The sequence below is a fragment of the Mus pahari genome, chromosome 6 (assembly GCF_900095145.1).
Source record: "Mus pahari chromosome 6, PAHARI_EIJ_v1.1, whole genome shotgun sequence".
Lineage (NCBI taxonomy): Eukaryota > Metazoa > Chordata > Mammalia > Rodentia > Muridae > Mus > Mus pahari.
Window position 1 is genome coordinate 101,081,557 of NC_034595.1, and position 27,076 is coordinate 101,108,632.

Consider the following 27,076-nt stretch of genomic DNA (forward strand, 5'->3'; position numbering starts at 1 on the left):
TGGAACTCACTTTGTAGACCAGGCTGGTCTCGAACTCAGAAATCCGCCTTCCTCTGCCTCCCAGGTGCTGGGATTAAAGGTGTGCACCACCACACCAGGCTTAGCTTAGGTTTTAAGAGCTGATTTCATAGGAAATCAAGGCCTAGTCAGGTACCATTGCTGCCTTAATGGGAGAATATACTTATCCAGGCTGAGCACACAGTAGGAGGTCAGGTGAAGTACATAGTTGTCCATGATCTCAAAACATGTTGGTAATTTAGCTACAAGGTTCAGCAAAAATTCTGCCCCTTTGAAGGCCAGAGGTATTTTCAGGAAAAAGATTAACACAGCACCTGCCAGCTGAGCTGGTAGCCCTGCTCAGAAGTGACACACATGCTGTGCCCAGCCTATGTTTTCACTGTAGTAAAGGGACCAGGGACCAGCATGAGTTCGTTCTAGCGAGTATAGTCGTTGTCAGATGTCAAGGGACTGTGTGTCCAATACCCTTCAGGTGACGTCTAAGATCTCATCAAGTTGTGCAGCAGAGTCGCTGCCGGCTCCTCCCAGATCCTAGTGCCATTTCTGCCCTGAGGTCCCCGAGACTCCCGCCCCAGATGGCCTTTGCATTGCTGCATGCTAACTGCCTGTCTCTCCACCCTACAGAACACCATCTCCTGGATGCCCTATATCAGCATTGTCTGTGTCATTGTCTACGTCGTAGGACATGCCGTAGGACCCAGTATGTATCCCTTGGCTGGTTTCACGGTTTCAGTGACCCACATCCTGATCCTCCTTGATACTCTCTGAGTGTCTCCAGGAAGGGTGGATGTGACCCCAAGTGGCATCTCCCTCGCTCCTTTTAGCACAGGATGGGAGGGGCTGTAATTAGCACTATGGGTTGACAGTGCTGCCATGTTTGATTGACAGAGTGAGTTGCACAGGCAGCCTCTGTCATCTGTCCATCATGCCTAGCATCCTTATGATCTGCATCTGTATCCCCACTGCCTCTGCCATCCATCCATCATGCCTAGTGTCCTTATGACCTGCCTAGTATCCTCACCGCCTCTGTCATCCATCCATCATGTCTAGCATCCTTATGACCTGCCTAGCATCCTCACTGCCTCTGCCATCCATCCATCATGTCTAGCATCCTTATGACCTGCCTAGCTTCCTCACTGCCTCTGCCATCCATCCATCATGCCTATCATCCTTATGACATGTCTAGCATCTTCACATAGCCACCTCACAGAGTCTTGTGTCTTGCAGGTACTCACGGCCCCCATTGGTCAGGTAGCTAAGGTACCAAAACACCCATGGGCTCAAGGACCCTTTGTTAGCCACTGTGCAGTCCAGGAAAGTGTCTCCCCCGAAACAACGTTGATTGATGTTGTTTGACTGACGTTCTTCTCTGCACCCCTTCCCTGTCATGCCTCTCCCTCATCCCTCTATCCTCCCTCCCACAGGTCCCATCCCTGCCCTGTTTATCACCGAGATCTTCCTGCAGTCCTCCCGGCCAGCCGCCTACATGATTGGAGGCAGTGTCCACTGGCTCTCTAACTTCACTGTAGGGCTCATCTTCCCCTTCATTCAAGTGAGTGGCACCCTAGGCCCCAGCATCACCCACATCCCCAAGCCACCAAGCCAGAATGTTGTAGCACGCCCTACCATGCTGGTCCTTCTCCCCACAGATGGGCCTTGGTCCCTACAGCTTCATTATCTTTGCAACCATCTGTCTCCTCACCACCATCTACATCTTCATGATCGTCCCAGAGACCAAGGGCAGGACATTCATTGAGATCAACCAGATTTTTACCATGAAGAACAAGGTGTCAGACATATATCCGAAGAAGGAGGAGGAGGAGCTTGACACCCTCCCACATACTATCTTGGAGCAGTAGCAGAGCCAGGCCACCAGCCTGCCTGGCCAGCCTGCATGGACCTCCTGTCTAGACTTTGGTTCTGGATTCTTGTCTGTGACCCTGGAAGAGAGATGAGCCTGGTGGGAAATGTCAGCCCCATCACCAGCCTCCACTCAGTGGGAACATCTGACTGCTTTGTGCTTTCCTGCTGCCTCTAACTATAGAGGCCAGCCATAGTCTCTTGGTCTCATGCAGAGCCATCCCTTGCCTTTGCTGGGTTGACTCTGGTGAGGGTCTTGTAACATCGCTTTTCTAACAAAAAGAGTTACTGCAAGATCAGATGTGATGATCATATTTTACCAGCAAAACTGACTCTTGTGTCTTTCCTGTGGGCCTGGAGAGAACTCTGGCATCTACTTGGGATTGGTATTGTCCTCTTTCCCTACCCAGCCATGTCATAAAGTGGGGGAACAGACCATCTGCGAAGACACACTGAGCGTGGATTATTAACTGTAAACGATACTACTTTGTATAACCAATAAAACAGATATGATCACTTCTCACCAAGGCATAGCAGTTCTCTGCGAGCAGAGGAAGGCTGTAGGGGTGACCCTTCTGCTGAGGGTGGCTGGTCCCCCCAGAGCAGGATCTGGCGTGGAGAGACACACAGACACTCCCTGCTGAAGAAGGGGCTGGGGGAGAGCTGCAGAGCTGTGAAGTGTTGAGTGTAAAGTTGGGAGAGACTCCGCGTGTCTGCAGTTACATGGTGAGCACCAACGGAGCCATCAACAAGGTGGAACTGAAGTCTGAGAGGAGGCAGGGGGTGGGATGGAGCGGGGAGAGAGAGAGATTATTAAAGTATAGAGAAAGCCTTTCGATGTGAATGGAGGTCCTAAGTGGGCTGTGGTGTCTTCTACGGAAGCAGTCAGGATAACAGAGAAAGCTTTGGGAGTCTGGAGCGATTGTTACATACATAGAATAAAGATTCTTTGGCATCGAGTCATGCAACTGACTCAAGAGCAGTCTGATACCCAGGAAGCACATTCTGTGATCGAGCCATCCTTGGCTTGCCACATGAGGGATAGAGAACACTGAAGGACGGACTCTCTGAATGCTGAGAAGTGGTGCTGTCAGAATCGGGAGCTAGAGATTGTGGAACCACTGTGGATTCTGCTCACAGGAACAGTAGTAACACCTGCAGCCAGGAGAGTCCGGACTCTGTAGGTGTGGAGCGGATGCTAAGGTCCTGTTCCCCTATTGGTTCTTGATCCATCAATAAAGATATTAGCGGCCAATGAGCTGGGAGAAATAGGCGGGACTTCCGGGTCTCCTTAGGCAAGCTAGCAGACATAGAAGTGAGGAAAGGAGTTTTCACCGTGCTTGGGAGAAAGAAAAGCCAACCAGCCGTGTGAGATCTCGGTTGGACCGGCTGTAGGCCACTTTTCCCTGGGGTGTTGAGCTGGGACTGAAGATGGCTGAGAAACTGAGGTTGATGGCAGATAGAATGCTGAGCTGGGAGTAGGGAGAAGGGCACGCTAGCCATGGTAGACTGGAGGTGCCCAGCAGTTGAGCCAAAAAAGGCAGGTTGACATTGAACAGTGTGTGTGTGTGTGTGTGTGTGTGTGTGTGTGTGTGTGTGTGTGTGTGTGTGTTTCATGCACAAATACAATATTCTCTGGGAGAAGGCACGTAGCGCAACCCATTTCCAGAGCATTAAGGCGGGGTAGCAAAAGCTACATGCTACATGAATCTTAGCTTTTCTGTACTTTAAGTAAAAGTGGGACAAACAACATGTCCCATGTGGTTGCTGCAGGGTTAAATGACTTGATATGCTTGAAGTGTCTAGCTCAGTGATGCACATTTGGTACTCTGCTGGGTAGACGTGCTTGGGGATAAGCACGCATCTCCAGACTATGTAAATCCACAAGTAAAACACAGGGGAGAGGACACGCACATGAGTGGATGGCAGACAGTGGGAGAGTGCCGATGGTATGGATCCTGGAATACTTCGTGTAGCAGTCCATTAGAGATGAAGACCTTGGCATGAACTCATACAGTTTAAAACTCACACAGATGGTTATGAATAGAAACATCCAGAGTTTTGCTTGTGTGGGTGGGGTATAAGTTGTGGGGCTATGAAAGAGCCAATGCATCTTTGTGGGGTAGGAGGGGTGGATACTGGGCCTCATTGGGAATCCCTGGCTGGCCTGGAACTTGCTTTGTACACCAGGATGGCATTGAACTCAGACCTGCCTGCCTCTTTTTCCTGAGTGTTGGGGTTAAATGGGTACTCTACCATACCCAGTACCCTTTAAGTCTTGATAACCACACTGAGTCTGAACTTGGTTATAATATTCTGGGAGGCTGAGTGTGTAGTTCCGTGACAGAGCCTAGGGGAAACAAGGCCCTGGGTTCCATCCCCAGCCTTGAGAAACCATCACGATAACCCAGGGGTTAGAAGTCCCTAGCAGTTCCGGGTGGGACTAGAGGACGAAGAGACCAGCTGGTAAACACAGGGCTCCAAGAAAGAGAAGGTGAATGAGAAAGCCAGAAAGGGAGGCCACAGGAAGGATCTGAGCGTTGATAGTCAGCCCGTGGGCAGAGCAGAGCCCCAGTCACACATACAGTCTAGAGATTCACCCCATCTGTCCCACAGAAGAGTTGGGGGAGCCTTCAGGAAGGTAGCCCCCCCCCCCCAGAGCTCTTTTGAGACTGGGTTCAGACTTCATTTGTGCGAGAGTGACTCGGGTGTTTACAGGAGAAGTTAGGGGTTGAGCAGAAATCTCAAGGAAAAGGGAGAGGCTCTTTGGATTCAGTGACCCTCCAGGGGCACAGTTTGGTGAGGGCAAGGGCAAAAGGTAGTAGGTACATAGGCTAAGGACAGCTCCAGAGACAGGGATGATCAGAACAGTCTTCTCTCCCCGCCCTTCAGTCTGAGTGCTTTCTCATCTGCATGACACCTGTATGGTCGGAGTTAATGACAAATTCCCAGATTCCAGAGGTTTGAAGTCAAGGTGTCAAAGGCTAAACCAGGCCTGGCTGCACATCCCTGTAATCCTAGCTCTTGGAAAGTGAAGGAGGAAGGTTAGGAGTTCAAGGTCATCTTTGGCTACATAGTGGATTCCAGGTTAGCCTGGGACACTTAAGAACCCACCTCCAAAACCCAAAACCAATCTCCTCCCCCCTAGAAATGACACTTGGGTGAACCCAGAGGGAGGTGAGTCTCGATGGGGATGGGGAGGGGTTTAAGTCGTGAGAGCAGAGGTGGAAAGGTGCGAGGGTTCTTCTAGCCCCAGTGGACAGACCCTTGCATCGTAGCTGAGATCGCTGTGTGAGTGGTTTGTGAACCCCAGTGATATGAGTCTCTGCCTTGACCTCTCTGCTCACTGCAAAAACTTCTCCAACCAAGACTGAAAGCAGCACTAATATACAAGTGTAAACACACACATTTAGAAGGCAGTTTGAAGATATGAATTTTAGCAAAACAATAGGCTTGCCCTTAGGCCCTTCTTACCTCTGTGGCCCAAACACACAGGTTTTGGGGTGTCAGAGATCCAAATCACAGCAATTACAATTATTTACTAATTACCTCTAGTCATTATTCCTAAATACTTAAATTTATAAGTATAATTAGAAATAATAAGGTCATGGGCTAAGGAGATGGCTCAGTAGGTGAAAGGTTTGCCACACCAGCATTAAGACCCGAGTTTGAGTTCTTATAACCCATGTAACAGCTGGACATGGAGCGTGGGTCTGAATCCCATTGATCATATGTAACATGTAGTTTCTACTACCCTGCTTTAAATTCCAGATGGACCACACTACCAGCCACCACCCTGGTCCCTTTGGACCTGCAAATGAAAGACACACACACATTAGCTTATTTTTAATATGCTTTTTAGTTCAATGGCCGGGCACTTCTAAGCCTCCTGCAGCTAGCCTGCCCTTGTCTTCACTCCCAGCTCAACACCTCTAACTCTGCCCTCAACTTAGTTGCTCAGTTACCTTTACTGCTAGCTCAGCAACTCTAACTCTGCCCTCAGGTTAGTTGTCTTTCTAATCTCCCGCCTGCTAAGCTCGGCCCAGTCAGGGAGGCAGCCAATGGCCACTCCACCCGAGATCTCACATGACTGGTGCCTCTCTCTCCCTCTGAAGCATGGTAAATCTAATATTCTCCTCTGCGTCTCCTAGCCTGCCTGCAGGAACCTGGAAGTCCCACCTCTTCTGCCCAGCCATTGGCAGATAGCATCTTTATTGATTGATCAAGAACCAATTGGGGAACAGGACCTTCAGTGTTCAAACGCAGACTCCCAATCAAAGCATCAGAACCAGCCACTACCATCATATGTAAAGAAGGGAGGCGGAGACAAGAGAATCCCAGAAGCTAGCTGCCCCTAACCTAGCATAGGGGGCACTAAGCAGTAATAGACCCTGTTTCAAACAAGGTAGAATCCGATAACAGACTGCTGAAGTCCTGTGAGCTCCTCATGCACAGTCACACCTCTCTCTCTCTCTCTCTCTCTCTCTCTCTCTCTCTCTCTCTCTCTCTCTCTCTCTTTCACACACACACACACACACACACACACACACACACCCCATGGTGGTTTAAATGAGAAATGTTGCCATGGCTCTGGTATTTGAACACTTGATTCCCAGTTGGTGGAGCAGCTGTCACTGTGAGTGGGCTGTGGCTTTATCCATCCTTCTAATGCACTCTCTCTGCTCTGTGCTTGCTGATAAATATGTGAGTTCTCTGCTTCCTGCTCCAGCTGCCTGCTACTCGCTGCCTCCCAGCGCTGATGGGCTCAGCCTCTCTGGAGCCATCAGCTAAAATAAACTCCCTCTTCTTTAAGTTAGTTGCCTTTGGTCGTCATGCCTTATCACAGCAACAGGGAAGTAACTAATGCACACAGAAAAATAACAAACCACAGAAGGCCCATGAGATGGCTCAGCTGGAAAAGACGCTTGCTACCAGTCCTGACGATCAGGGTCCAATCCCAGTGACTCACATGGTAGAAGGAGAAAACTGACTCCTGCAAGCTGTCCTCTGACCTCCAGATGTGCACTGTGACACATGCATACCCCTGCACATGCACAGCAATAATAATGATGTAATAATAATAAATTAATTACAAATATAAAATTATTAAGGTTGCCTTTTTATCTTGTTTTACAATACCAAGCACGGAATCCAGAATCTTCTACACACCAAGCAGCTGATCGCCACAGAGCCTCCTCCTCAGCAATTGGTTTGGTTTTTGATATTATTGTTTTGTTTTGTTTTTTACATGAGGCCTTGTGCTTCCTGGACTAATTTGAAACCCACGGTCCTCCTGTCCCTGACCCCCAAGTGCTGAGATCATAGGTGTTTGCCCCCATGGGCAGCAAGGTTGCACTAGAAAGCAACTGAGGTACTTTTCCCCACTTAGACAGTTAGCCAATGTACAAAGAAGGCGCATGTAGAGGAAAAGCCCAAGAGCTCAAAGCTGCAGCTTGCCTCATTTTCCAGAACTCATTTCAGGGGACCAACCAGTGCCCTTTCCCCTCCTTGTGGCAACAGGGAGGCTGTTGGTCGGAAGTTGTAGGAGAACAAAGAAGTACCCACCCCTCACATGGATGGCACTGGCAAAGCAACAACACATATCTTATCAGCTGCAGAGAAAAATGGTCTCGTGCAGAAAGCCATCAAGGTCCAGAGGGCAAGAGGATCCTATGGGAGGCCAGCCTCAGGGAAACAGTAGACCCAGCAGGGCAGCCGGCAGAGCAGGGCCCCATAGCATTGGAGAGGCACAGCAAACCTGTGCACCTAAGGATGGAGAACAAGGAGACAGGGACACCTCTGCCCTTGCCACCCACGGAAGCGGTAAGTACCAATTCTGGAAACTGCCTCTGCCACCAAGCTGGAGACCTTTGTAATGCAGATGAGGGCCCTGGAATCAATCTATCAAGGAGGGCTTGGGAGAGCACCTACCCAGATGGTCACAGAGGGACTGCCACACCCAAGACCCGTGGCTCAGACATGCTCCCATGAAGCTTGGGGAAGCCAGAGAGAACCTCTTCACAACCCGACCTGTCCCTACACCTTCAAGGTCAAAGGCAGGAGAAATGTGTACCTAGAAACAGGATGATACCTGCTGGGTCCCTTCCCAGACAGCCCCCTCCTCCTCCCTGGATTATAGCCTGCTCGTGGCCAGGCCTTCACTTCCTCATTAGGTGGAAAGGGAGGTCTGGCTGAAATTTCTTTCCACCTAATGAGGAAGTGAAGGCCTGGCCACCCTCACCCCACCCCAATCCTAGAAGTGACAGGAGCCAACCCTCCAGAGTCTCTGACCTCGCCACTCTCCGGTTCAGCGCCTGCAGCCCACACTAGTCCTGACTACCCTGAGTGCAGCCTTTGGCTCAGTCTTCCAGTATGGCTACAACATCGCCGTGATCAACACACCTCACAAGGTGGGCACAAGGTGGGTCTTGGCGGGTAGAAGTCAGCTGCTGTCCTGCTTCTGGAAGCTTCCACTTCTTCCAGGAGTCCCCTAGATACCCACCTCTGAGGACTAGGGGCAGCTAGAGCCATTTTCTCCAGCAATGTCATCTTTTCTAGGGGTATCAGTGTGGGGGAACCTGGATTCTCTTCCTGGGCACCTTGCCTTGCTCACTTGGGAGGGTCATTTGTGGGTGACAGACACACCAAGAATGAACTGTTAACATTTAGGGATTGTGTTTGGGTCCAGGAGAAACAACAGAGACAAAGGCTAGCTGGAGCAAGTTCAAGGGAGACAGGTGGTGTGCAGCAGAAGCCCGGGCATATGTGTATATTATCTATACATATATTCATTACTCCTTATCACTAATGGAGTAATCTTTGATTTTTTTGTTGTTGTTGTTGTTTTCAAGACAGGGTTTCTCTGTGTAGCCCGGGCTATCCTGGAACTCACTCTGTAGACCAGGCTGGCCTCGAACTCAGAAATTCACCTGCCTCTGCCTCCCAAGTGCTAGGATTAAAGGCGTGCGCCACCACGCCCGGCTTGGCATCTTTGATCTTATGAAGGTTTGGTGGTGGTATATTTTGCAATACTGAGAATCAAACCCAGGGCCTCATGCATGCCAGAAAAGTGTTCTGCCACAGAACAACAATCCCAGCCCAGGTGATTTTTTTTTTAAATATTTCATGGCTCCAGGCATGATGGTACATAAGTCTAATCTCAGAACTGGAGAGGCAGAGACAGGAGGATCTCTTGTGAGTTCGAGGCCAGCTACACAGCAAGCTCCAAAACAGCCAGGACCACATAGAGAGACCCTGCCTCCAAGGCAAAGAAAAAAATATACTTGCAATTTTGCATTTATTTGTCCGCAGCTATTCAGGGTGTCTTGAGTGTGTCTGCATATGTGTGGGGCGTATACTTGCCACAGTGAGTGTTTGCGTAAAGGTCAGAAAGACAGCGCACGGGAGTTTTCCTCTGCTTCTACCTTGGAAATCTGACTCAGGTCATCCATCAGCCTTGGCAGTGTGCACCTTCACCCACTGAGCCATCTTACTGGTCCCAGTCCTAGGTTTATTGAGACATTATGTACATCAAGCTGGTGAGCTGGTCCTGAACCATCCTCCTGCCTCAGTCTCTCCAGTGTTCGGATTTTGTGGTGTCAAGAACTAAACCCAAGGCAAGGGCTCCCTCACTGAGCTATTCCCCCAGCTTGGGAATTCTCTCTCTCTCTCTCTCTCTCTCTCTCTCTCTCTCTCTCTCTCTCTCTCTCTNTGTGTGTGTGTGTGTGTGTGTGTGTGTGTGTGTGTGTGTGTGTGTGTGTGTGTGAATAGTGACAGGAAGAGCCTCTGAAGACGCTAATGGTGAGCCACCTGATATGGATGCTGGGAACCAAACTCTAGTCCTCTGCAGGAGCATTAAGTAGCCTTCCCTGCTGAGTCGTCTCTCCAGCCTCCCCTCCCCACCTCACTTTTTAATGGCAGAGTCTCATGTTGCTGTGCCTGGCCTCAAATTTTATATATAGCTGAAGCTCACCTTGAATTTCTGATCCCTCCCCTGCCTCTACCGCCCCCCAAGTGCTGAGGTTACAGGTCTACATCTATTTCTTATTCTACATCTACATCTTATTCAGGGCTAGGGACGGAACCCAGGGCTTCATGCATGTAGGGCAAGTGCTCAGCCGTCTGAACTGAATGGACAGCCCTTGGTTGTCTTTTCTAAGTATGACGCAGGCAATGTGCTATGTCACTATTATAATTAAGGCGCTAGCTGGTTTTATGTCAACTTGACACAAGCTAGAGTTGTTTTGGAGGAGGGAGCCTAAATTGAGAAAACACTCCCACTATGCTTGCCTATGGGTAAGACCATGATGCATTTTCTTGATTGATGGTTTGTTATGAGAGAACCCTGCTCACTGTGGGTGGTACCATCTGGGGCAGGTGGTTATGAGTTGTATAGGAAAGGAGGCTGAGCAAGTCCTGAGGAGCAAGCCAGTGAGCAGCACCCCTCCATCCAAGGCCTCTGCATCAGTTCCCGCCTCCAGATGCCTGTTGAGTTCTTGCCCTGACTTTTCTCAGTGATGGGGTGTGACCTGAGACTTCTAAGCTGAAGTGAAACTCCCCCCCCCAACAGGTGTCTTTAGGTGCTTTCTATAACTGGTGAGAAAACAAGTCTATGAAGGTTGACCCTGGGTCCAGCATCCCCGTTAGTGTGAATCTTTCCTACAACTCCTCTGGCAGAATAACGCTACAGAAGTGAATTTTTAAACAACTTTCCCTCTGGCTGATTTTCCATCTCTTCTCCCCGGAATATTGTTTTGCTCCCCAGGTACCAACAGAAAACCCCTAGGCTCAATTGTGTCCTGTGGGTACTGGCAGGAATGTGCCATCTCTGTGAGATGGGTAACAAGGGGCAGCTGAGAACTTATGTCGCCTATACTGTGAGTTTCACAGTATCCTAAGCAACAGATGGGGGTCCTGTCTTTCAGGTCCTGAAGTCATTTTACAATGACACGCACTTTGAGCGACACGGAACGTTCATGGATGAGAATACCCTGCTGCTCCTGTGGTCTTGCACGGTCTCCATGTTCCCTCTGGGAGGGTTGCTGGGGTCCTTGGTGGTTGGCCTGATGGTCAATAAGTGGGGCAGGTAAATGGAAGGTGGCATTCCCAAACTTGAGATTCATCTTAGCCATGGGCTCTCTTGATGACTGAGTTGCTGGTAGGTAGCTGAGACCATCCCAAAAATCAGATCTAGAAGCAAGCGTCTGTGTTGTCACAGACCCTTTGGAATCTCTGTCCCCAGCAAAACAGCTTCTCAGCTTGGTGCCCCATAAGCACTGCGACAGGTATTCAGAAATGCCTCTTGAGGGGTTCGTTCTGGGGTCAGGTTCCTTCGGGTTCCAGCAGCACCCCACACGTGGGCTCAGCAGCATGCTGTCCTGAGGCTGGGAACTGGGCTGAGTCACCACACGTGCCTTGGTCTCGTATCTGCATTGGAGGTGAAGCCCAGCTCCGTCGTGTACTTTGCTTGGCCACTCAGAGGCCCACGCTGCAGAGGCATGGCTGAAGATAAGGAGGCTTGTGCCGTTCAAGGTCCCCAGGAAAGAGAAGGCTGAGCTAAAGTCACAGGGTGGGGCACAGCTGCATTCTCCGTGGGCGGGCTCACTCTCGATGGAAGTTGTCAGGCCAAGTTAGGCTGTGTAAGGATGGGGAGTGGAGAACCCCTTGGGTCAAATAAGTACAAAAAACACAGCAGCCAGGCTGCATCAGAGAAATTATTATCCGTTGGAAGCTGTTTACTTATGAGAGCTGGGTCCAGAAGCCTTGCCTTGTAAATACTTAGCGAGCCATGAACCTGCCCTCTCTGGTGCACTTGAGTGAAGAAAGGATTTGATAGATTTTAAGTTTTTAAAAGATGTATTTATTTGTTTATTTTGTGTATATGAGTACACTGTTGTTGTACAGATGGTTGTAAGCCACCATGTGGTTACTGGGAATTGAACTCAGGACCTCTGCTCACTCTGGCCCCGCTCACTCCAAAGATTTATTTATTAGTATATGTAAGTATACTTACATAATGTAAGACACCTTAGCTGTCTTCAGACGCATCAGATCTCATTATAGATGGTTGTGAGTCACTATGTAGTTGCTGAGATTTGAACTCAGGACCTTCAGAAGAGCAGTCAGTGCTCTTAACTGCTGAGCCATATCTCCAGCCCCCAATAGATTCCAATTTTGCTGTAGGTCAGGCTATATATCACTTGAAAACATTGATTAGACTGTTAGAAAGACCCATCCTTCTTCTGTAGACCATTGATTGATTGATTGATTGATTGATTGATTGATTGATTTTGAGATATTGTCTCACTGTGTAGATGAGACCTGTCACTCACCGAGATCCATCTGCCTCTGCCTCCCAAGTGCTAGGATTAAAGGTGAGCACCGCCTCACTCAGCCTCTCAAAGACAATCTTTCCCTGGGGCGGGGTAGAGGCAGCCTGCCCGGTGGGGACCACCAGCCTGAGCCTCTGTGAGGTCAGCAGGCCTCTTAGGGGTCAGAGGGAGGGAGAGGGTATCAGGAGTATGGGATTGCTCTGCGCTCTTCACGCTCCTGGATCTTCAGGGTGCATGTCTGTGGGTGTTGACCAGCAGAGGACTTTTTTATAAGGACCCTATTAGCCCTGCTTTACCTATAACAGTCAGAGGCCAGGTCCTTTGCAACTGGACCTCCAGTATGAAGATGGGGAGCAATTAGCAGCCCCTAGTCTGAGTGTGGTAGAACACAGCCATAACCAAACACTCTGGGGATAGAGGCAGGAGGCCTGGCTACAGAGCAGATCCCAGAGCCTGGGATACATGAGACACTATTTCAAAAAACCCAAACAAGCTCAGTGCTGCCCCCCACAGACCATTAGATTTCAGCCTTGTGGGTCATAGGGGTCATAGCCCCATTCTGTACCCTGTCTGTTACGGGGACCTGATCAGCATCCCTGACCAACATCAGGTCTGGTCTAGACACTACCACTGGGGCTTGACTGCCCATCAGTCACAGGAAGCTCCCACTCGTGGAACGGAAAGGCTGCAGTGTTTGAAACACACCTCCCCTCCCACACTCCCGCTAGCCCCACAGCTTTCTTCCAGTTTCCTTACAGCTTTTCCCATTCTTGGTCAGCTTGGGCCTTCTTTTCTATATATACATGGAGAGAGTGTTAAGTCTTATAAGAGCCCTAGTCCATCGTGAGGAGACCTAATCGTTCTTCCTCACACTGAGGGGCAGTGAATGCAGCACATGTGTGAATGGGGACACTCCAGGACACCGTCCCGTCTTCCAGTCCTTCTCAGGCATGGTCCAGCCCCTCTCTAGGGAACAGCCTGGGATACCAGGCTTGAGGTGTCAAAGCATCTGTTGGGCACCCCTGCCCTCTGGGCCCTGCTGTCTTGCAGAAAGGGAACACTGTTGATCAACAATGCCTTCGCTATAACCTCTGCCGTCCTGATGGGAGTCAGCAAAGTGGCCCGGGCTTTTGAGCTGATCATCTTGTCTCGAGTGCTGGTGGGAATCTGCGCAGGTACCTAGAGCAGCCGCTGAAGACCCGGGTGTTCTGATGTGCACTGCTCAGGGGACAGCTCTGAGACATGGCTGCCCAGCACCAGGAGCCAACACTGGACACGGGGGGTCTGGCTATCTACTTTTTCCTCCCTAGATTTCCTCCAGTTTCCAGTCCTAGGTCCTAGGAGGCCCCATGCTTTCTAGCTCCTTCCTGTTATGTAATGAAGTCTTCCACCTTGCCCAGAGTCCCAACACTGCTCCTAGGTCTGTGCAGAAGAAGGCTTATTGGAGATAGGAGGGACAGCATAGCCAGAGGCATTTGGAAGGGTCCAGAGTGACCATGGCCCTGAGCTGGGCCATGTGACAAGAAGGGAGAGGGGACAGGAGACAGACCAGAGACTAGGAGCATGAAAGTACAAGAGCTCACATAACCAAAATGTCTGGATTATGTAGGTAAGAGCCCAGGGAAGGGCAAGCTCAATCCCTAGGCTGGGAAAGTTTAGGAGAGGAGGGAGGGTACGCCATCCAGGAGGGCTCTGTAACAGATAGGGACAGACAGATGCTGGGAGAACCTGAGGGTCAGGGTCTGCTTTGATATGCTAAATAGGCACCCTTGCCCTGTGTCCCTGGTTTGAGACCTAAGAATCCTGAGACTTTGCTTCAAAAGAAAGAAGAGAGAGGAGAGGAGAGATGGGGGTGGGGGGGGAACTTCCCTTACTGTGAAGAACACATAACCAAACCAGCTCTGCACGTATCCTCCAAGGACAGGATCTTAGTTAGGGTTTCTACTGCCATGAAAAGACACCATGAACGCAACAGCTCTTATAAAGGGAACATTTCATTGGGGCTGGGTCACAGTGCAGGGGTTCAGTCCATTATCGTCATGGTGGGAAGCATGGTGACATGCAGGCAGACAGAGTTCTGGAGAGGTAGCTGAGGGTTCTACATCCAGATCCACAGGCAGCAGGAAGAGCTACTAGGCCTGGCTTGAGCGTCCAGCACCTCAAAGCCCACCCTCCCCCACCCACCCCATGACACACTTCCTCCAACAAGGCCACACCTCCAACAATGGCACTTCGAGAGTCCATGGGGGCGTGTTCATGCAGACTACCTCAGAACGTGATCTGTGTTAAAGACAGTTTAAATTGAGAATACAGAATCCGGAGTCTCCACCTTGGGCAGCAGTTAAGATTCTTCACTATTGTGGTTTCTTTTCTGTTTTTAAAGGGCAAGATCTAGGCTTAGGAATGTGGCCTTGTGCTAGCGTACTTACCTTGTATACATACACAAAGCTCTAGGTTTCATCCCCAGACCCACACACACAGAAAACAATAAAAGAAAGGGCTGAGCCCAGCTCAGTAATAGAGTACTTGTCTAGCATGTGTGAGTACCACAGCAAAACAAAACCGAAAAGGCTCTGTAAGTGACGTGTGCTTAAGAAATGACAGAAAACCACCAAGCTGTGGTGGCGCACAACTTTAATCCCAACACTCAGGATCGAGAGGCAGGTGGATCTCTGTGAGTTCAAGCTCAGCCTGGTCTACAGAGAGAATTCCAGGACAGCCAGACCTACACAGAGAAACCCTGTCTCAAGAAGAAACAAAGAACAAAAAATGAACCAAAATAAGACCATATTTAAGTCCATATAAAGAGTTACTACACAACCTAGATTCTTCCCCTCTCACAGTAATCTGGACCAGGAACCAGGAAGGAAACAGTATCTTTTTTTTTTTTTTTTTTTAATGAAATGGCCACAGAAAAGAAACCAAAACGGCTGTTTCATGGATGAAAAGGGAGAAGTTTATTTTAAGCCTCTGTGTCTCTGGAAAGCAGAGAGAAGGGAGGGAAGCTGCGGGTGACATTTGGTGGCTTGTAATGGTGGTGGTGGTGGTGGTGGTGGTGGTGGTGGTGAGATATTTCTAGGGCTTTAAGGGAACAGTTGACCTGGGAGGAGGAGGGAACCTGTGTGCTGGGATGGAGGCCTCTGAAGTGTCTAACAGGTACTTGTAAGTAAGAATTGATGGAGCCGAGAGGCCAGCAGAGAACTTGCTGTGCTAATAGACACTACAGGCATATACTAATGGAAGAGATAAGAATGACTCCTTTTCCAGGTAGGGACTAGTTTCTCCAGTACCTGAGGGAATACTAGTTTTTGTCTAAATGCCAGACTTTGGGGAAAGGAATTTCTCTATCTGAACGGGCAGGTTAGGGGAAGCCGTGGTTCCAGGTTTAAATTAAGTTAGGAGCATCTTGCCTGCAGCAGATTGAAGGTTTAAGAGCCGGGGTTGAAGCAACCTTAGGCACTGGCTTCTGAGAGGTTGGGGACTGTTCTTAGTGGTCCTGATTCCCATTTCCTCTGATCCAGGCATCGCCTACAGTACTCTTCCCATGTACCTGGGAGAACTGGCTCCCCAGAACCTTAGGGGTACATTAGGGACAATGACGGAGGTTTTCGTCATCATCGGAGTCCTCTTGGCTCAGATCTTCAGCCTGCAGGCCATCCTGGGCAATGCCACAGGTAACCAGCAACGTGCGGGGGTGAGGCGTGGAGACTGAGCCCAAAGTTAGCCATAGTCCAAACGGGGAAAGTGTTTTGGCGACCTTTAGGTCATCTTGTGAATATAGAGGACCTTGCCCAGGGCAGGGTTGCTGACTCCTGGAAATGGGAGCAGAAGACCGGGAAATAAGCTAGGCCAGGCTGGCCAGCCAATGTGCTCCTTGGATCTGCTTCCCGACCCTCCCCAACCCGCCCACCCGGATGCCGGGGTCACGGGCGTGCACAAACACAGCTTTTTAGGTAAGGACTTGCAGAGTCAGCTGAGGTCCTCATGAAAGTGTCCTTACTCATCAGGTACTGTCCTCTATTTTTAATACGGATCTTCTTTGTGGGCAGCGAAATCTTGGCAAGGACTAGGTGGCCACCACCCTCACTTATTGGGCGCGGTGAGGGGGAGCTAGAGGCGAAGCACCTGTGCCTTTGCAAGTTCCCTGCAGTAGATTCGAGTCTCAAGCCGCCATTTATGTTCCATCCAGGGTGGCCAATCCTCTTGGCTCTCACAGGGGTCCCTGCAGTGATTCAGCTCCTCTCTCTGCCCTTCTTCCCGGAGAGCCCCCGCTACACTCTTATTGAGAAAGGAGACGAGGAGACGGCAAGGCAAGGTACTCTGGCTGCTCACCCAGGCTCTCAGTGCACAAAGGGGCATGGAATGGGCAGGTACCATCTGGTGACATTGTGATCCGGGTCAGGGTCACAGTGGATAGGGATTGAGAGCAGAGAGCTTGTGTAGAGTGAGCAGTGGTGACTGGGGGAGGGGGGACGAGGTGTGAGGGCGTGTGAGGCCTGGGCTCTGGAGAAGGTCCTGGCTGAGGTGCAATAGGGCAGAAGGTGAGTGTGGTGTACCGCCTCTCTGCTCTGCAGCTCTAAGGAGGCTGCGAGGTCGCAACTACAATGTGGAGGCCGAGATGGAAGAAATGCGCACAGAGGAGCGCACCGAGCAAGCCGAGGGTCGCCTGTCCGTGCTCAACCTCTTCACCTTTCGGCCCCTGCGCTGGCAGCTGATCTCTATCGTCGTGCTCATGGCTGGCCAGCAGCTGTCCGGGATCAACGCGGTGCGCGGTGCCACCCTGCCCCAGATTTTTGTTCCCCTTAGGTTTTTTTTTTTTTTTTAATGAATTCACAGAAGGCTCAGGATTAGCATTTTGCATTTTGACTCCCATACAGCTCAGTCTGGTTTCCAGGTAGTAGGAGCCGGTGCTGGGAGGAGAGTTTTGGGAGCCCAGTGCATTTTATCACTCTGGGTGTTTCCTCTGCAACAAACAAGACCTTGGTCTGCAGGATGGTTCAGTATTAAGATGTGCTTGCGCCAAACCTGACCATCTGAGTTTGATCCCTGGGACCCCCACCAGGAATGAGAGCTTTAACTCCTCAGACTTCCACTTCAGTGCCTATATAGAATGTCACAGAATAAATACATGCAATAAAATAAGAAGGATGAATAAATAGATAAATGTAGGTAGCTCATCAGTGAGGGGGGAAGGAAGGAAGAAAAATGATAGATAGACGAATAGATGGATAGATGGATGGGTGGATGAAGATAGCTCATCAGCTAAGACCACCGTGACTCCTGCCTGGGATCCAGGTTCCTTTCCCAGCAGCACTCAACGATCTCTCACAACCATCTATAGCTCTTCTGGACTCCATGGGCACTACCTCTCCCTGTCCTTTACTCTTCTTTTGCTATATGCCTGTTTTTCTTTGCTTCTTAATCCCCCAAAGGAAATCTCCTGCCTGTAGGTTTTTTACCCTCTCCATAAGAGACCATCGGAGAAGTGCCCAACCTCTGGTCTCAGAGAAGAGCCATTGCTTAATCCTTTGCTAGACTCATTTGCTGTGGAAATATGTCAAGTTTTCTGGTGGCTATTTCATTCTATCTGTGGGTGGGCAAGTAGAAACTCTCAAATGCCCATTCAGGAGCCAGAGAGAGGACAGGTGACCCTGTTGATGTCTTCTAGGAGAAGGGACAGGAAAAGGTGACATTTGTCTTCAAGAGTTGACTTGTTTAGCAAAGTGATCTTGGGAGCCACCCAATGGGGACCAACTTATGTGGCTTTCTGTGACTATCCAGGGACTGGACCAGAGCTGGCCCCAAACAATCAAGAGCCTATGTGTGCAAAGTAGTAAAGTCATGCAGGGAAAACTACCTAGTGGTACCGTGGCCTGGCTCCCATTTTATAAGCACAGAAGCCAAGACTCAGAGATACCAGGGCGGAGTCAGATCCACCAGATCACCACTCCCTGCTAGCTCCATCCTATCCAGGGTCCCCAACCCAGGCTCCCAAAACTGTCCACTGCTCATATTGAGAAAGGGAATCCAGTGACAGGTCTCGGGTTCTGCTCACATCCCTGCTTACACTACAGGTCAACTACTACGCAGACGTCATCTACACCTCAGCTGGTGTGGACCCCACCCAGTCCCAGTACGTGACCCTGGGCTCTGGTGTCATCAACTTGGTGATGACTCTCGTCTCGGTGAGTTACCGGGGGTGGGGGTGGCCTCTCGTGGCAGGGTACCCGAACAGTCCCCTGACTGGAAGACAGAAGCCCCCCCAGGCCAGAGAGTGTGGGTGACCCCAGTCTGGGAAGCACAGTAGTAGACTTGGTCAAGGTTTGGGGCATAGTTCAGTTGGTAGAGCACATACCTAGCATGCATAAGATCCTGGGTTCGGGCCCCAGTAGCGGTATCGTACTGTACTGCACATGATGGCTCACACTTACAGTCTCAGCACTTGGGAGGCGAAGGCAGAAGAATCAGAAGAAGTTCAAGGTCATCCTTGATAACATGGTGAGTTCCAGACCAGCCTGGGCAACGTGAGAGTCAAGAACAAGCTGCAAACCCAGCTGTGATGTCATTCTTCATTGTCAGCTTGACCACATCTGGAATTAGCTAAAACCCAAGCAGCTGAGCACGTATAGAGAGGATTTTTTTTTTTTTTTTTTTTTTACTTTGAACTCAAAGAGATCCACCTGCCTCTGCCTCCCAAGTACCAGGATTAAAGGCGTGCGCCACCACTGCCCCGCATGGAAAAGCCAGCTTTAATCCAGATCATCTGAGGTTGGAAGAGCCATCTCTAACTCGGGCCACGCCTTCTGCGGCAGCCTATATAAAGCCGGTGGAATAAGGAAGCTTCATTCTTGCCTGCTGTTCCCGCTCTCACTGGCATTAGAGACGACTTCTTCAGAATTTCAGTGTATACTGAAGACCCCCTGAGACATCCAGTCTCGTGGACTGAACAACCACTGGATTCTTGGACCTTCTGTTGATAGACGCCCATGGTTGGACTAGCCGGACCTGTAGATTCTCTAAAGAACACTGGCTAAAAGAATAGATTTACTTCCAGGATCGTGAGGTGTGGCTGTGACAGACCTGACACAAATGTTCTTTTTGGGAGGATTGTGGAAGGACTTTGGGACTTTGGGCTGGAAAGGCCATTGAGTTCAAAGCTTGGTCGGCTGCATTGGGAGTTTGGAAGATGAGAATGCTGAGTCAGGAGATGGTACGCACGCCTTTCATCCCAGCACTCGAGAGGCAGGGGCAGGCAGGTCTCTGAGTTTGAGTCTACACAGAGAAACCCTGTCTCAAAAGCAAGCAAACAGGCTTCCACATCACTGTTCATCACTGAAGGGAGGGAGGGAGGGAGGGAGGGACAGGAATTCAAACAGGACAGGAACCTGGGAGCAGGAGCTGATGCAGAGGCCGTGGAGGGGTGCTGCTTACTGGCTTGCTCCTCGTGGCTTGCTCAGCCTGCTTTCTTGTAGAACCCCGGGACCACAGCCCAGATGTGGCACCACCCACAATGGATCTGGGATCTCCCATATCAATCATTCATTGAGAAAGTGCCCTATAGGCTTACCCACAGACTGGTGTTATGGAGGCATTTTCTCAATGAGGCTCTCTTGTCTGCCAGGACTCAAGCTTGTGTCGAGTTGACTTAAATTAGCTGGCACAACCAAGGCGGTCACCGCCATCCAGAGAAAGCCAAACTAGAGCACTGTGGCTATCTCAGACGGTGACCATCCCAGACTGTGGCCATCTCAGACTGTGTCTTCAGGGACAGACAGAGCTATTTTTCCACCTGGGATTTCTCCAAGCTTGGGCGGGGTGGGGTGGGGAAGAAGGGCTGGTAATGGTATTCTGTGTTTAGGATGATGGGTGGATCTTACCCAGAAGGCTAGAGGGGAGGGGGGGGACAAAGGATCCACCAGCTTACACATTGGTGGTGGGTTCCTTTCTCCTCTGCTCTCCTTGAAGATGAGAGATGCACTCTCAGAGTGGAGTGTAGCGCCCTCTCCTGGGCCCTAGTTACCTGCAAGAGGCGCAGTCTTCCCAAGGTAGAAAGGCCTGAAGATGCCGAAGCATTATATGCAGAGACTAGAAAATATGGTTCTCAGGACAGAGGGATGGCTCAGCAGTTAAGAGTGCTCACTGCTCTTGAGCAGGACCTGAGTTTGGGTGCCAGCACCCACATTGGGAAGCTCGAAACCCACTGTAGCTCCAGTTCTGGGATATCCAGCTCCCTCTACTGTCTGCCGCGGGTACTGCATGCACAAGTCAAGCAGGCACTCACACATACATAAAGGAATTTTATGTATTATCTGCAGGGAGTAGATACCCAAGGGTCTGTAAATGACAAAGACTGTAGGGGAGGAGGTGGAGTTTCAAGGTCAATCCTTAGTACCAAAGAGACTCTTCAACATTCAACATTCACCCCACCCCCCGCAGGCCATTATCATAGAGCGTCTGGGGCGGCGGATTCTCCTGCTGTCTGGCTATGCCATCTGCTGCTCTGCCTGCCTGGTACTGACCGTGGCACTCCTCCTCCAGGTTTGTGCTCATGTCCTGCCCTGTGGGTGGGAGGCTGGCATAAGAGGTTCGAGGTCCCAGTTTCCTGGATGGCTCTCAGTCTTCTCCAGCAGCCTCCATCCATTCATGGACAACCCATTCCCAATGTGAAGCTCACGAGTGACCTGGCTCCCCTGCGCCCAGGCAGGCATGAAACTCAGTGTGACCCTGGACTTGCAGGCAGCTGTGACCCACTTGATGTAGATGCTGGGAACTGAACTCCGGTCCTCTATAAGAACAGCAAATGCTTTTAAGTACTGAACTGTCTCTCTCGCCCCTGGACTCTGATTATTTACAAACACAGTCTTGAGGCAATTCCCTGTAATGGGGATAGCTGGGCCCTGATCCCTTCTTGGAATCCTGCCAGATGTTGTGGAGCGCTAAGTCCCAGTGTTGCTCAGCCAGATCCAAATCCAGACCTGGCTGAACCCGATAAGGAAAGGGTTGCAATAGGTGCTATAAAATACTTGGGGACCATGTAGCCCTGGCTGGCCAGGAACTCATTATATAAACCAGGAGGGGATATGAGAAGGGAAAGAGAGAGAGAGACGAGATCATGTCCCTCCGTTAGAAGCCCTGGTGGATCTCCATGGCCACCAGTGGCTCCTTTGCAGCATCCGTCCTGATCATCATCAGCCAGCCACTTAGCTTGGAGCCTGCCATTCAGTTCAGTTAACTCCGTTAGCCTGGTTTTGTTTCTGCCATTCTGTTGACCTTTGGGAGCAGAACTTCAAGTATTAGGAGGTGGTTTGGGGTTCCCTTGCTTCTAGGGCACTGTCTTAGTTAGGGTTTTACTGCTGTGAAGGGACACCATGACCCAAACAACTCTTCTAAAGGATAACATTTCATCGGAGCTGACTTACAGTTTCTAAGGCTCAGTCCATTCTCATCATGGCAGGAAGTATGGCAGCCCGTAGACAGACGTGATGCTGGAGAAGGAGCTGAGAGTTCTACATCTTGATCCAAAGGCTGTCAGAAGGAGTCTGTCTTCTGCAGGCAGCTAGGAGGAGGGTCTTTTCTGCGCTGGGTGGGGGCTTGAGCCTAAGAGTTCCCGAAGCCCACCTACATAGTGACATACTTCCTCCAACAAGACCATACCACTTAATATGCCACTTCCCATGAGTCAAGCATATTCAAACCACCCACCTAGAAGGACTCTCGGCAGACAATTGTCAAATAAGTTGAAATCCCCACCAAGTCACCTCAAGCTTGTAACAAATTGTTTCTCTGTCTCTGAGGGGCTGAGGTCCTCCTGCTCTGTGTTCAGGAATCTGTGGGCTCTGATCCATTTGTGGGATAAAACAATATTATCCACACTCAGCGAGGGTGACATGAAAATAAAACACAGTCATAGCGGGGGGTGGGGGGGGATGCAAAGCAGCCAGACCCAAACCTGAGTGATAAGCAGGTCTGTGTTCAACTCTGCCACAGTGCGGTTGCGGCAGCCTTGGTGAACGAGAGCCTCTGCCTCCATCCTTATCCCTACCTGCCCTCCTCCCCTTGCCCAGAGACCTTGTAGCCTCGGTGGGACTCAGAATTTTTGCAACAGGCTGGAGGAGCTCACAGGTGGCCTCAGCTCCCTCAAGGCTCTTGGCTTGAGCCCCACCCCCAGGCCCCAGGCCACGCCCTCTGACGTACAGGGCTGCTTCTCCCACAGAGCACCATCCCTGAGCTGTCTTACCTAAGCATCATCTGTGTCTTCTCCTACATCGTGGGACATTCCATAGGACCCAGTAAGTTCTTGCTCTGTTCCTCTGCTTCTACCAATCTCTAGAGCCTGACACACGTAAGGTGCCCAATAAACACTTGAGTGCCGGGCTGCCCTTCATCTTTCCTCCACCGCTACCTCTCAGACAGCTCAGCTTCAGACCTGTACAGCTCCACAATCTTTGTGCGGTTTGGGGTATTGGAGGAGTCAGAATCTTACTATATAAAAATCTTCCTTACTAAGCTGCCTTCAAGCTCACAATCCTCCTGCCTCAGCCCCCAAATGCTAGGATTACAATTGTGTGTTCCCGGCCCAGCTCTTGACCCACTGGATTCATGCATACAAAATGAGTTCCGGGCTAGCCAGAGCTACACACTCCTCGGCTACTAGGTGAGTTGAAAACCAGCCCGAGATAAAGAAGGCCTTGTCTAAAACATAAATTTGGTTTTGGTTTTTGCTTTTTTTTTTTTTTTTTTACATTCATTTATTTATAATCCTGTCTGCTTGCATATGCTACGATGTGTATGTGGAAGTTGGAGACAACTTGTGTAAGACAATTCTCTTCTTTTACTGTGTGGTTCTCGGGGTAGACTTAGGTCCTCAGTCTTGGCAGCAAACACCTTTACCCAGTGAGCCATCTTTTTTTTTTTTTTTTTTTTTTTTTTTTACATTTCAAATGCTATCCCAAAAGTTTCCCATACCCCTCCCCCCACCTCTGTTCCCCTACCCACCCACTCCCACTACTTGGCCCAGGCCTTGCCTTGTGCTAGGTCATATGGAGTTTGGAAGACCAAGGAGCCTCTATTCCCACTGNTGGCCGATTAGGTCATCTTCTGCTACAAATGCAGCTAGAAACACAAACCCAGGGGGTACCCAGTGAGCCATCTTACTGGCCCCTAAAACAAAAAAAATTTTTTTTCATGGAGGTAGCAATCGGGGAGAAACATAGCTATAGACATTTGAGACAAAACCATCTCTGGAAGCAACAAAGGAACAGCAGAGAAAGACTTGGAATGGGGAAAGAGGTGGAGAGCTGGCATTACCATCCCTGTGCACACTTGGGGTGTGTGTGGAGGGGGGGCAAGGTCAGCAATGTCCAAGCCAGGAGTTCACAGGGCACAGCGACTCTAGACAGCAAGAATTTCAAAGCCGGGCTGATCTAGAGCAAGACTGGAGAGTATTTCCCTGAGGATCCCAAGAATTGTCTGCCGGGTTTCCACAAACCTTCCAGAGCATCTAGCTGGGAGAAACCGTGCTGGCAGCCACCCCTGGCTTTCCAAACCTCTGCCAGAGTTTGGGGGTAAAGATAGGGTTTGTTTTTAGTCCCCAGTTCCGGCAGGGGTGACCCATACAGGGAGGTGAGGTGCTCTAAGGGTGTGAGGTTCACAGTGAGGTCATGGCAGGTCCTAGTAGCCTTCAGGACCTCTGAGCCTTCCTTCCCTCCAGGTCCTGTCCCCTCGGTGGTGAGGACCGAGATTGTCCTGCAGTCCTCTCGGACAGCCGCCTTCACTGTGGACGGGGCTGTGCACTGGCTCACCAACTTCATCGTGGGCTTGACATTTCCATCCATCCAGGTGAGTGGCCCTTCACGCCATCCTTGGCTGTTGGCGGGAGTCCGCTCCGCCATAGGGCACAGCTGCTCAGGGCCACTTGGGGAGGTGGAAAGCGAGGAGTTTGACTGAGCTTATACCATGCTGAGGCCGGGCTGTAGGATAGCACTGAGACACCACTGGGGTGGGCAGGGGCTGGGGGTGGGAGAAGCACAGTCTAAGATGTGGGAAAGCCAGAGCTGGTTAGAGGGTCCCTGGGCCTACGAGGAGACCTGGGGCCATGGGGTTCTCAGACTTTTGGACATCAGGGCACCACTGGGAGTCAAAGATGAAGGGAGAGTGGAGTGGGGGGGGGGGCCGCAGGCTGGGGACATCATCTAGCCCAGGGGCCGGAGGGCGTGGGGGGTGTGTGTGAGAATTCCGGCTTGTTCCGGCTGGGATGATTGTCCTTAGCTTGGCAGCAGGCTTGGTGGCGGTTGTGGCCAGGAACGCAGAGAGGCCTTCTACGGGAGGTTAAGCTGCCGATCTGTAGGCGAAGGCTTTCCTCATGGCTCCCCATGGCAGATCTTGATAAAAAGAGACAGTCCATGGTTCTACACAGTTTACTGTCATGGCGGAAAATGGATGTGTAAAAACCATACCCCACTTCTGAGTGGGCCCGAGATTAAATACCTTTTGCAGGGAGGAATGGCTGGGAACAGGCGAGTATTGGCTAAGCCCTCCAGGTTTCTAAGCATGAAAAACCCTGTTTTGAGTCTACGTGTCCAGACACATTTATTTTATGTGAGAACCGTGACACGTGTTCCAAGACAGGAGTCTGGCAGGGAGCTAGGAGTCACCTAAGCCTTAGGTGTGTGCTCACCGAGTCTCCAGGTCTCGACCTGCTCTATCTTACCAAACTTCCTGGCATGGTTTTACGTCCCATACGTGGCCACTGGCCTTACCCCAAGACAGGGAATAGTTCCTCTTTTATGATGAACACCTCCCACCGGCTAGGGATGTAGTTCAGTTGGTAAGAGTGTTTGCCCACCGCCCATAAAGGTTTGACTTCAATCCTCAGCACAGCGTAAACTGCGTATGGTGGCACAGTTCTGTAATACCAGAGCTTAGAAGGTAGAGACAGAAAGATCAGAAGTTCAGGGTCATCCTTAGCTGCTTAGAGAGTTTGTGGCCAACCTAGGCTATATGAACACTTGCCTCTAAACACAGCAATTCCCCCCCCCAATCTCCCAGTTCAAAGGGGCCCAAGCTGACTCACTCTGGCCTGGTTCCTGGATGTACTTATTTCCCAGTGCCTGTGATTGAGCCCAGAACCCAGCATGTGTGACAGACAATACTCAACCCCAGTCTGAAACACTTAATCCTCCTGCCTCAGCACCCACAGTGCTGGGGTTAGAAGCATGAGCCATGGAAGCCAAATGATAATCCTTGCATGTGCCATGCCCCACTTATACAGGGATTGCACTTAGAGGTGGAAATGGCTCATTGCTGAGGGGCTCAGGGCTGGGAAGATCTGAGTTATAGCACACAAGAGGAGCGAGCTCTGCCGCCTTCCTCAACTGAGTCTGCCAGACTCTAGATTTCAGTTCAGGAGGGACCTGTGAGCCAAACACTAAAGATTCCTTTGGAGGTTGGGGGGGGCCCAGTTGTCCCGATTTTTTTTTTTTTAACCTTTAGGGGTAGAATATATTTGGCCATGAAGAAAGTCCCTATGACTTACAAAGGCACCAAGTGTATCGTCTGAAGGGCTCCCCTCCTCTTGTCCCCTCTCTAGGTGGCCATCGGAGCCTACAGCTTTCTCGTCTTTGCTGGCGTCTGTATCCTCACCGCTGCTTATATCTACGTGGTAATCCCTGAGACCAAGGGCAGGACATTCGTAGAGATAAACTGTGCTTTTGCCAAGAGAAATGGAGTGGAGTTTCCAGAAGAGAAAGAAGTAACCACGGCCAAGCCTCACACACCTTCCCTGCCTACCAAGGAAACATCCTTTTGACGGCTCCGAGGACCCATCATGCATAGTCCCTTTTCTGAGAAAGGCTCTCGGGGACCAGGCCTTCAGGGAGGGTAACAGCTCTGAGATGTTAGTGCTCCCATAGCAACCGGAAGACTTTGGAAAACACAGCCCCTCCGTTTACTTGGCAGGATGTTGGCTTCAAGGCTAAACATGAGAGGGAAGGCGTAGGTTGAAGAGGACCTACAGGAATACTGACTGATAGGGGCTGATTCTCTGATTCTATATTAATTCCAAAACTTACATGAGGTATTGGGTGCATTTTTTTAAGCTAAAGCTTTATAAGTTCAGGGTATTAGCTTCATGTTACTATAACAAAATAATTAGGGCAATTAACTGATTTTTTTTTTTTAAAGATAGGCTGTGCAGTAGTGGCACACGCCTTTCATCCCAGCACTCAAGAGGCAGAGGCAGGTGGACCTCTTGAGTTCGAGGCCAGCCTGGTCTACTGAGTGAGTTTCAGGACAGCCAGGGCTATACAAACTCTGTCTCGAAAATAAACAAACAAACAAACAAATAAAAATAAAAGATTATTTGGGTTCCGGTTGAGTGGGCCCCATGACTTCAGGCCTCTGGCAACTGTGACATGTGACAGTGGAAATGTGCGGCAGAGTGGACTTCTTACATCAGGATCCAGAAGTGGAGAGACACAAAGTCCCCTTTCAGAATATGTAACAAATAATCTATGGACCTCCTACTAGATCCTACCTGTGGGAGACGGGCCTGCCACGTCCCAGCAGTCAGAGGCACAGGTTGAGGACCAAGCTTTCAACAAATGAAACTTTGGGGACACACATCCAAGCCACAATATTCAGTAATCGCTATAAGGGATGAGGGATGGATGGCTCAATCAGCTAAGTGCCTGCCATTCGAGCCCAGGGAACCGCCCTGATGCGGGTCACCTACAGAAATGCCCAGGTATGGCATATGCTTGTAATCTCAGCACAGGAAGCAGAGACCGGAGGATTCCAGAACCTCGCTGGCTAGTCAGCCTCGCCTGATTGATGAGCCCACGGTCTCTGTGGACAGTGTCTGAGGAAAA

The 27,076-nt window shown here is 50.4% G+C and overlaps 2 protein-coding genes across 4 annotated transcripts in view; both read left to right on the top strand.

Moving 5' to 3' along the window:
• Slc2a5 (solute carrier family 2 member 5) overlaps positions 1-2,401 on the top strand; it is a 30,259-nt gene extending 27,858 nt beyond the window's left edge. For all 3 annotated transcript variants that reach the window (XM_029540324.1, XM_029540323.1, XM_021201097.2), the window contains exons 11-13: positions 643-718; positions 1,443-1,570; positions 1,668-2,401. In XM_029540324.1, coding sequence (XP_029396184.1) covers positions 643-718; positions 1,443-1,570; positions 1,668-1,877 — 414 coding nt within the window. In that variant the 3' untranslated portion in view covers positions 1,878-2,401. The remainder of the gene's footprint in view (positions 1-642; positions 719-1,442; positions 1,571-1,667) is intronic.
• A 5,179-nt stretch (positions 2,402-7,580) lies between these two features.
• On the top strand, positions 7,581-26,580 carry Slc2a7 (solute carrier family 2 member 7). Its single transcript, XM_029540322.1, has 12 exons — positions 7,581-7,701; positions 8,190-8,288; positions 10,803-10,963; positions 13,260-13,384; positions 15,731-15,883; positions 16,399-16,524; positions 16,784-16,974; positions 18,284-18,394; positions 20,646-20,747; positions 22,423-22,498; positions 23,920-24,047; positions 25,798-26,580. Exons 1-12 carry the CDS (start codon positions 7,651-7,653, stop codon positions 26,014-26,016), a joined length of 1,542 nt encoding a protein of 513 aa, XP_029396182.1. The 5' UTR covers positions 7,581-7,650; the 3' UTR covers positions 26,017-26,580.
• Positions 26,581-27,076: the final 496 nt, after the last annotated feature.

Bases quoted from the DNA above. Each gene is read 5' to 3' on its own strand.
- Slc2a7 (XM_029540322.1), top strand. From the start codon at position 7,651: ATGGAGAACAAGGAGACAGGGACACCTCTGCCCTTGCCACCCACGGAA. The intron at 7,702-8,189 runs GTAAGTACCAAT...TCTCCGGTTCAG, and splicing joins CCTTGCCACCCACGGAAGCG to CGCCTGCAGCCCACACTAGT. The intron at 22,499-23,919 runs GTAAGTTCTTGC...CCTTCCCTCCAG, and splicing joins GGGACATTCCATAGGACCCA to GTCCTGTCCCCTCGGTGGTG.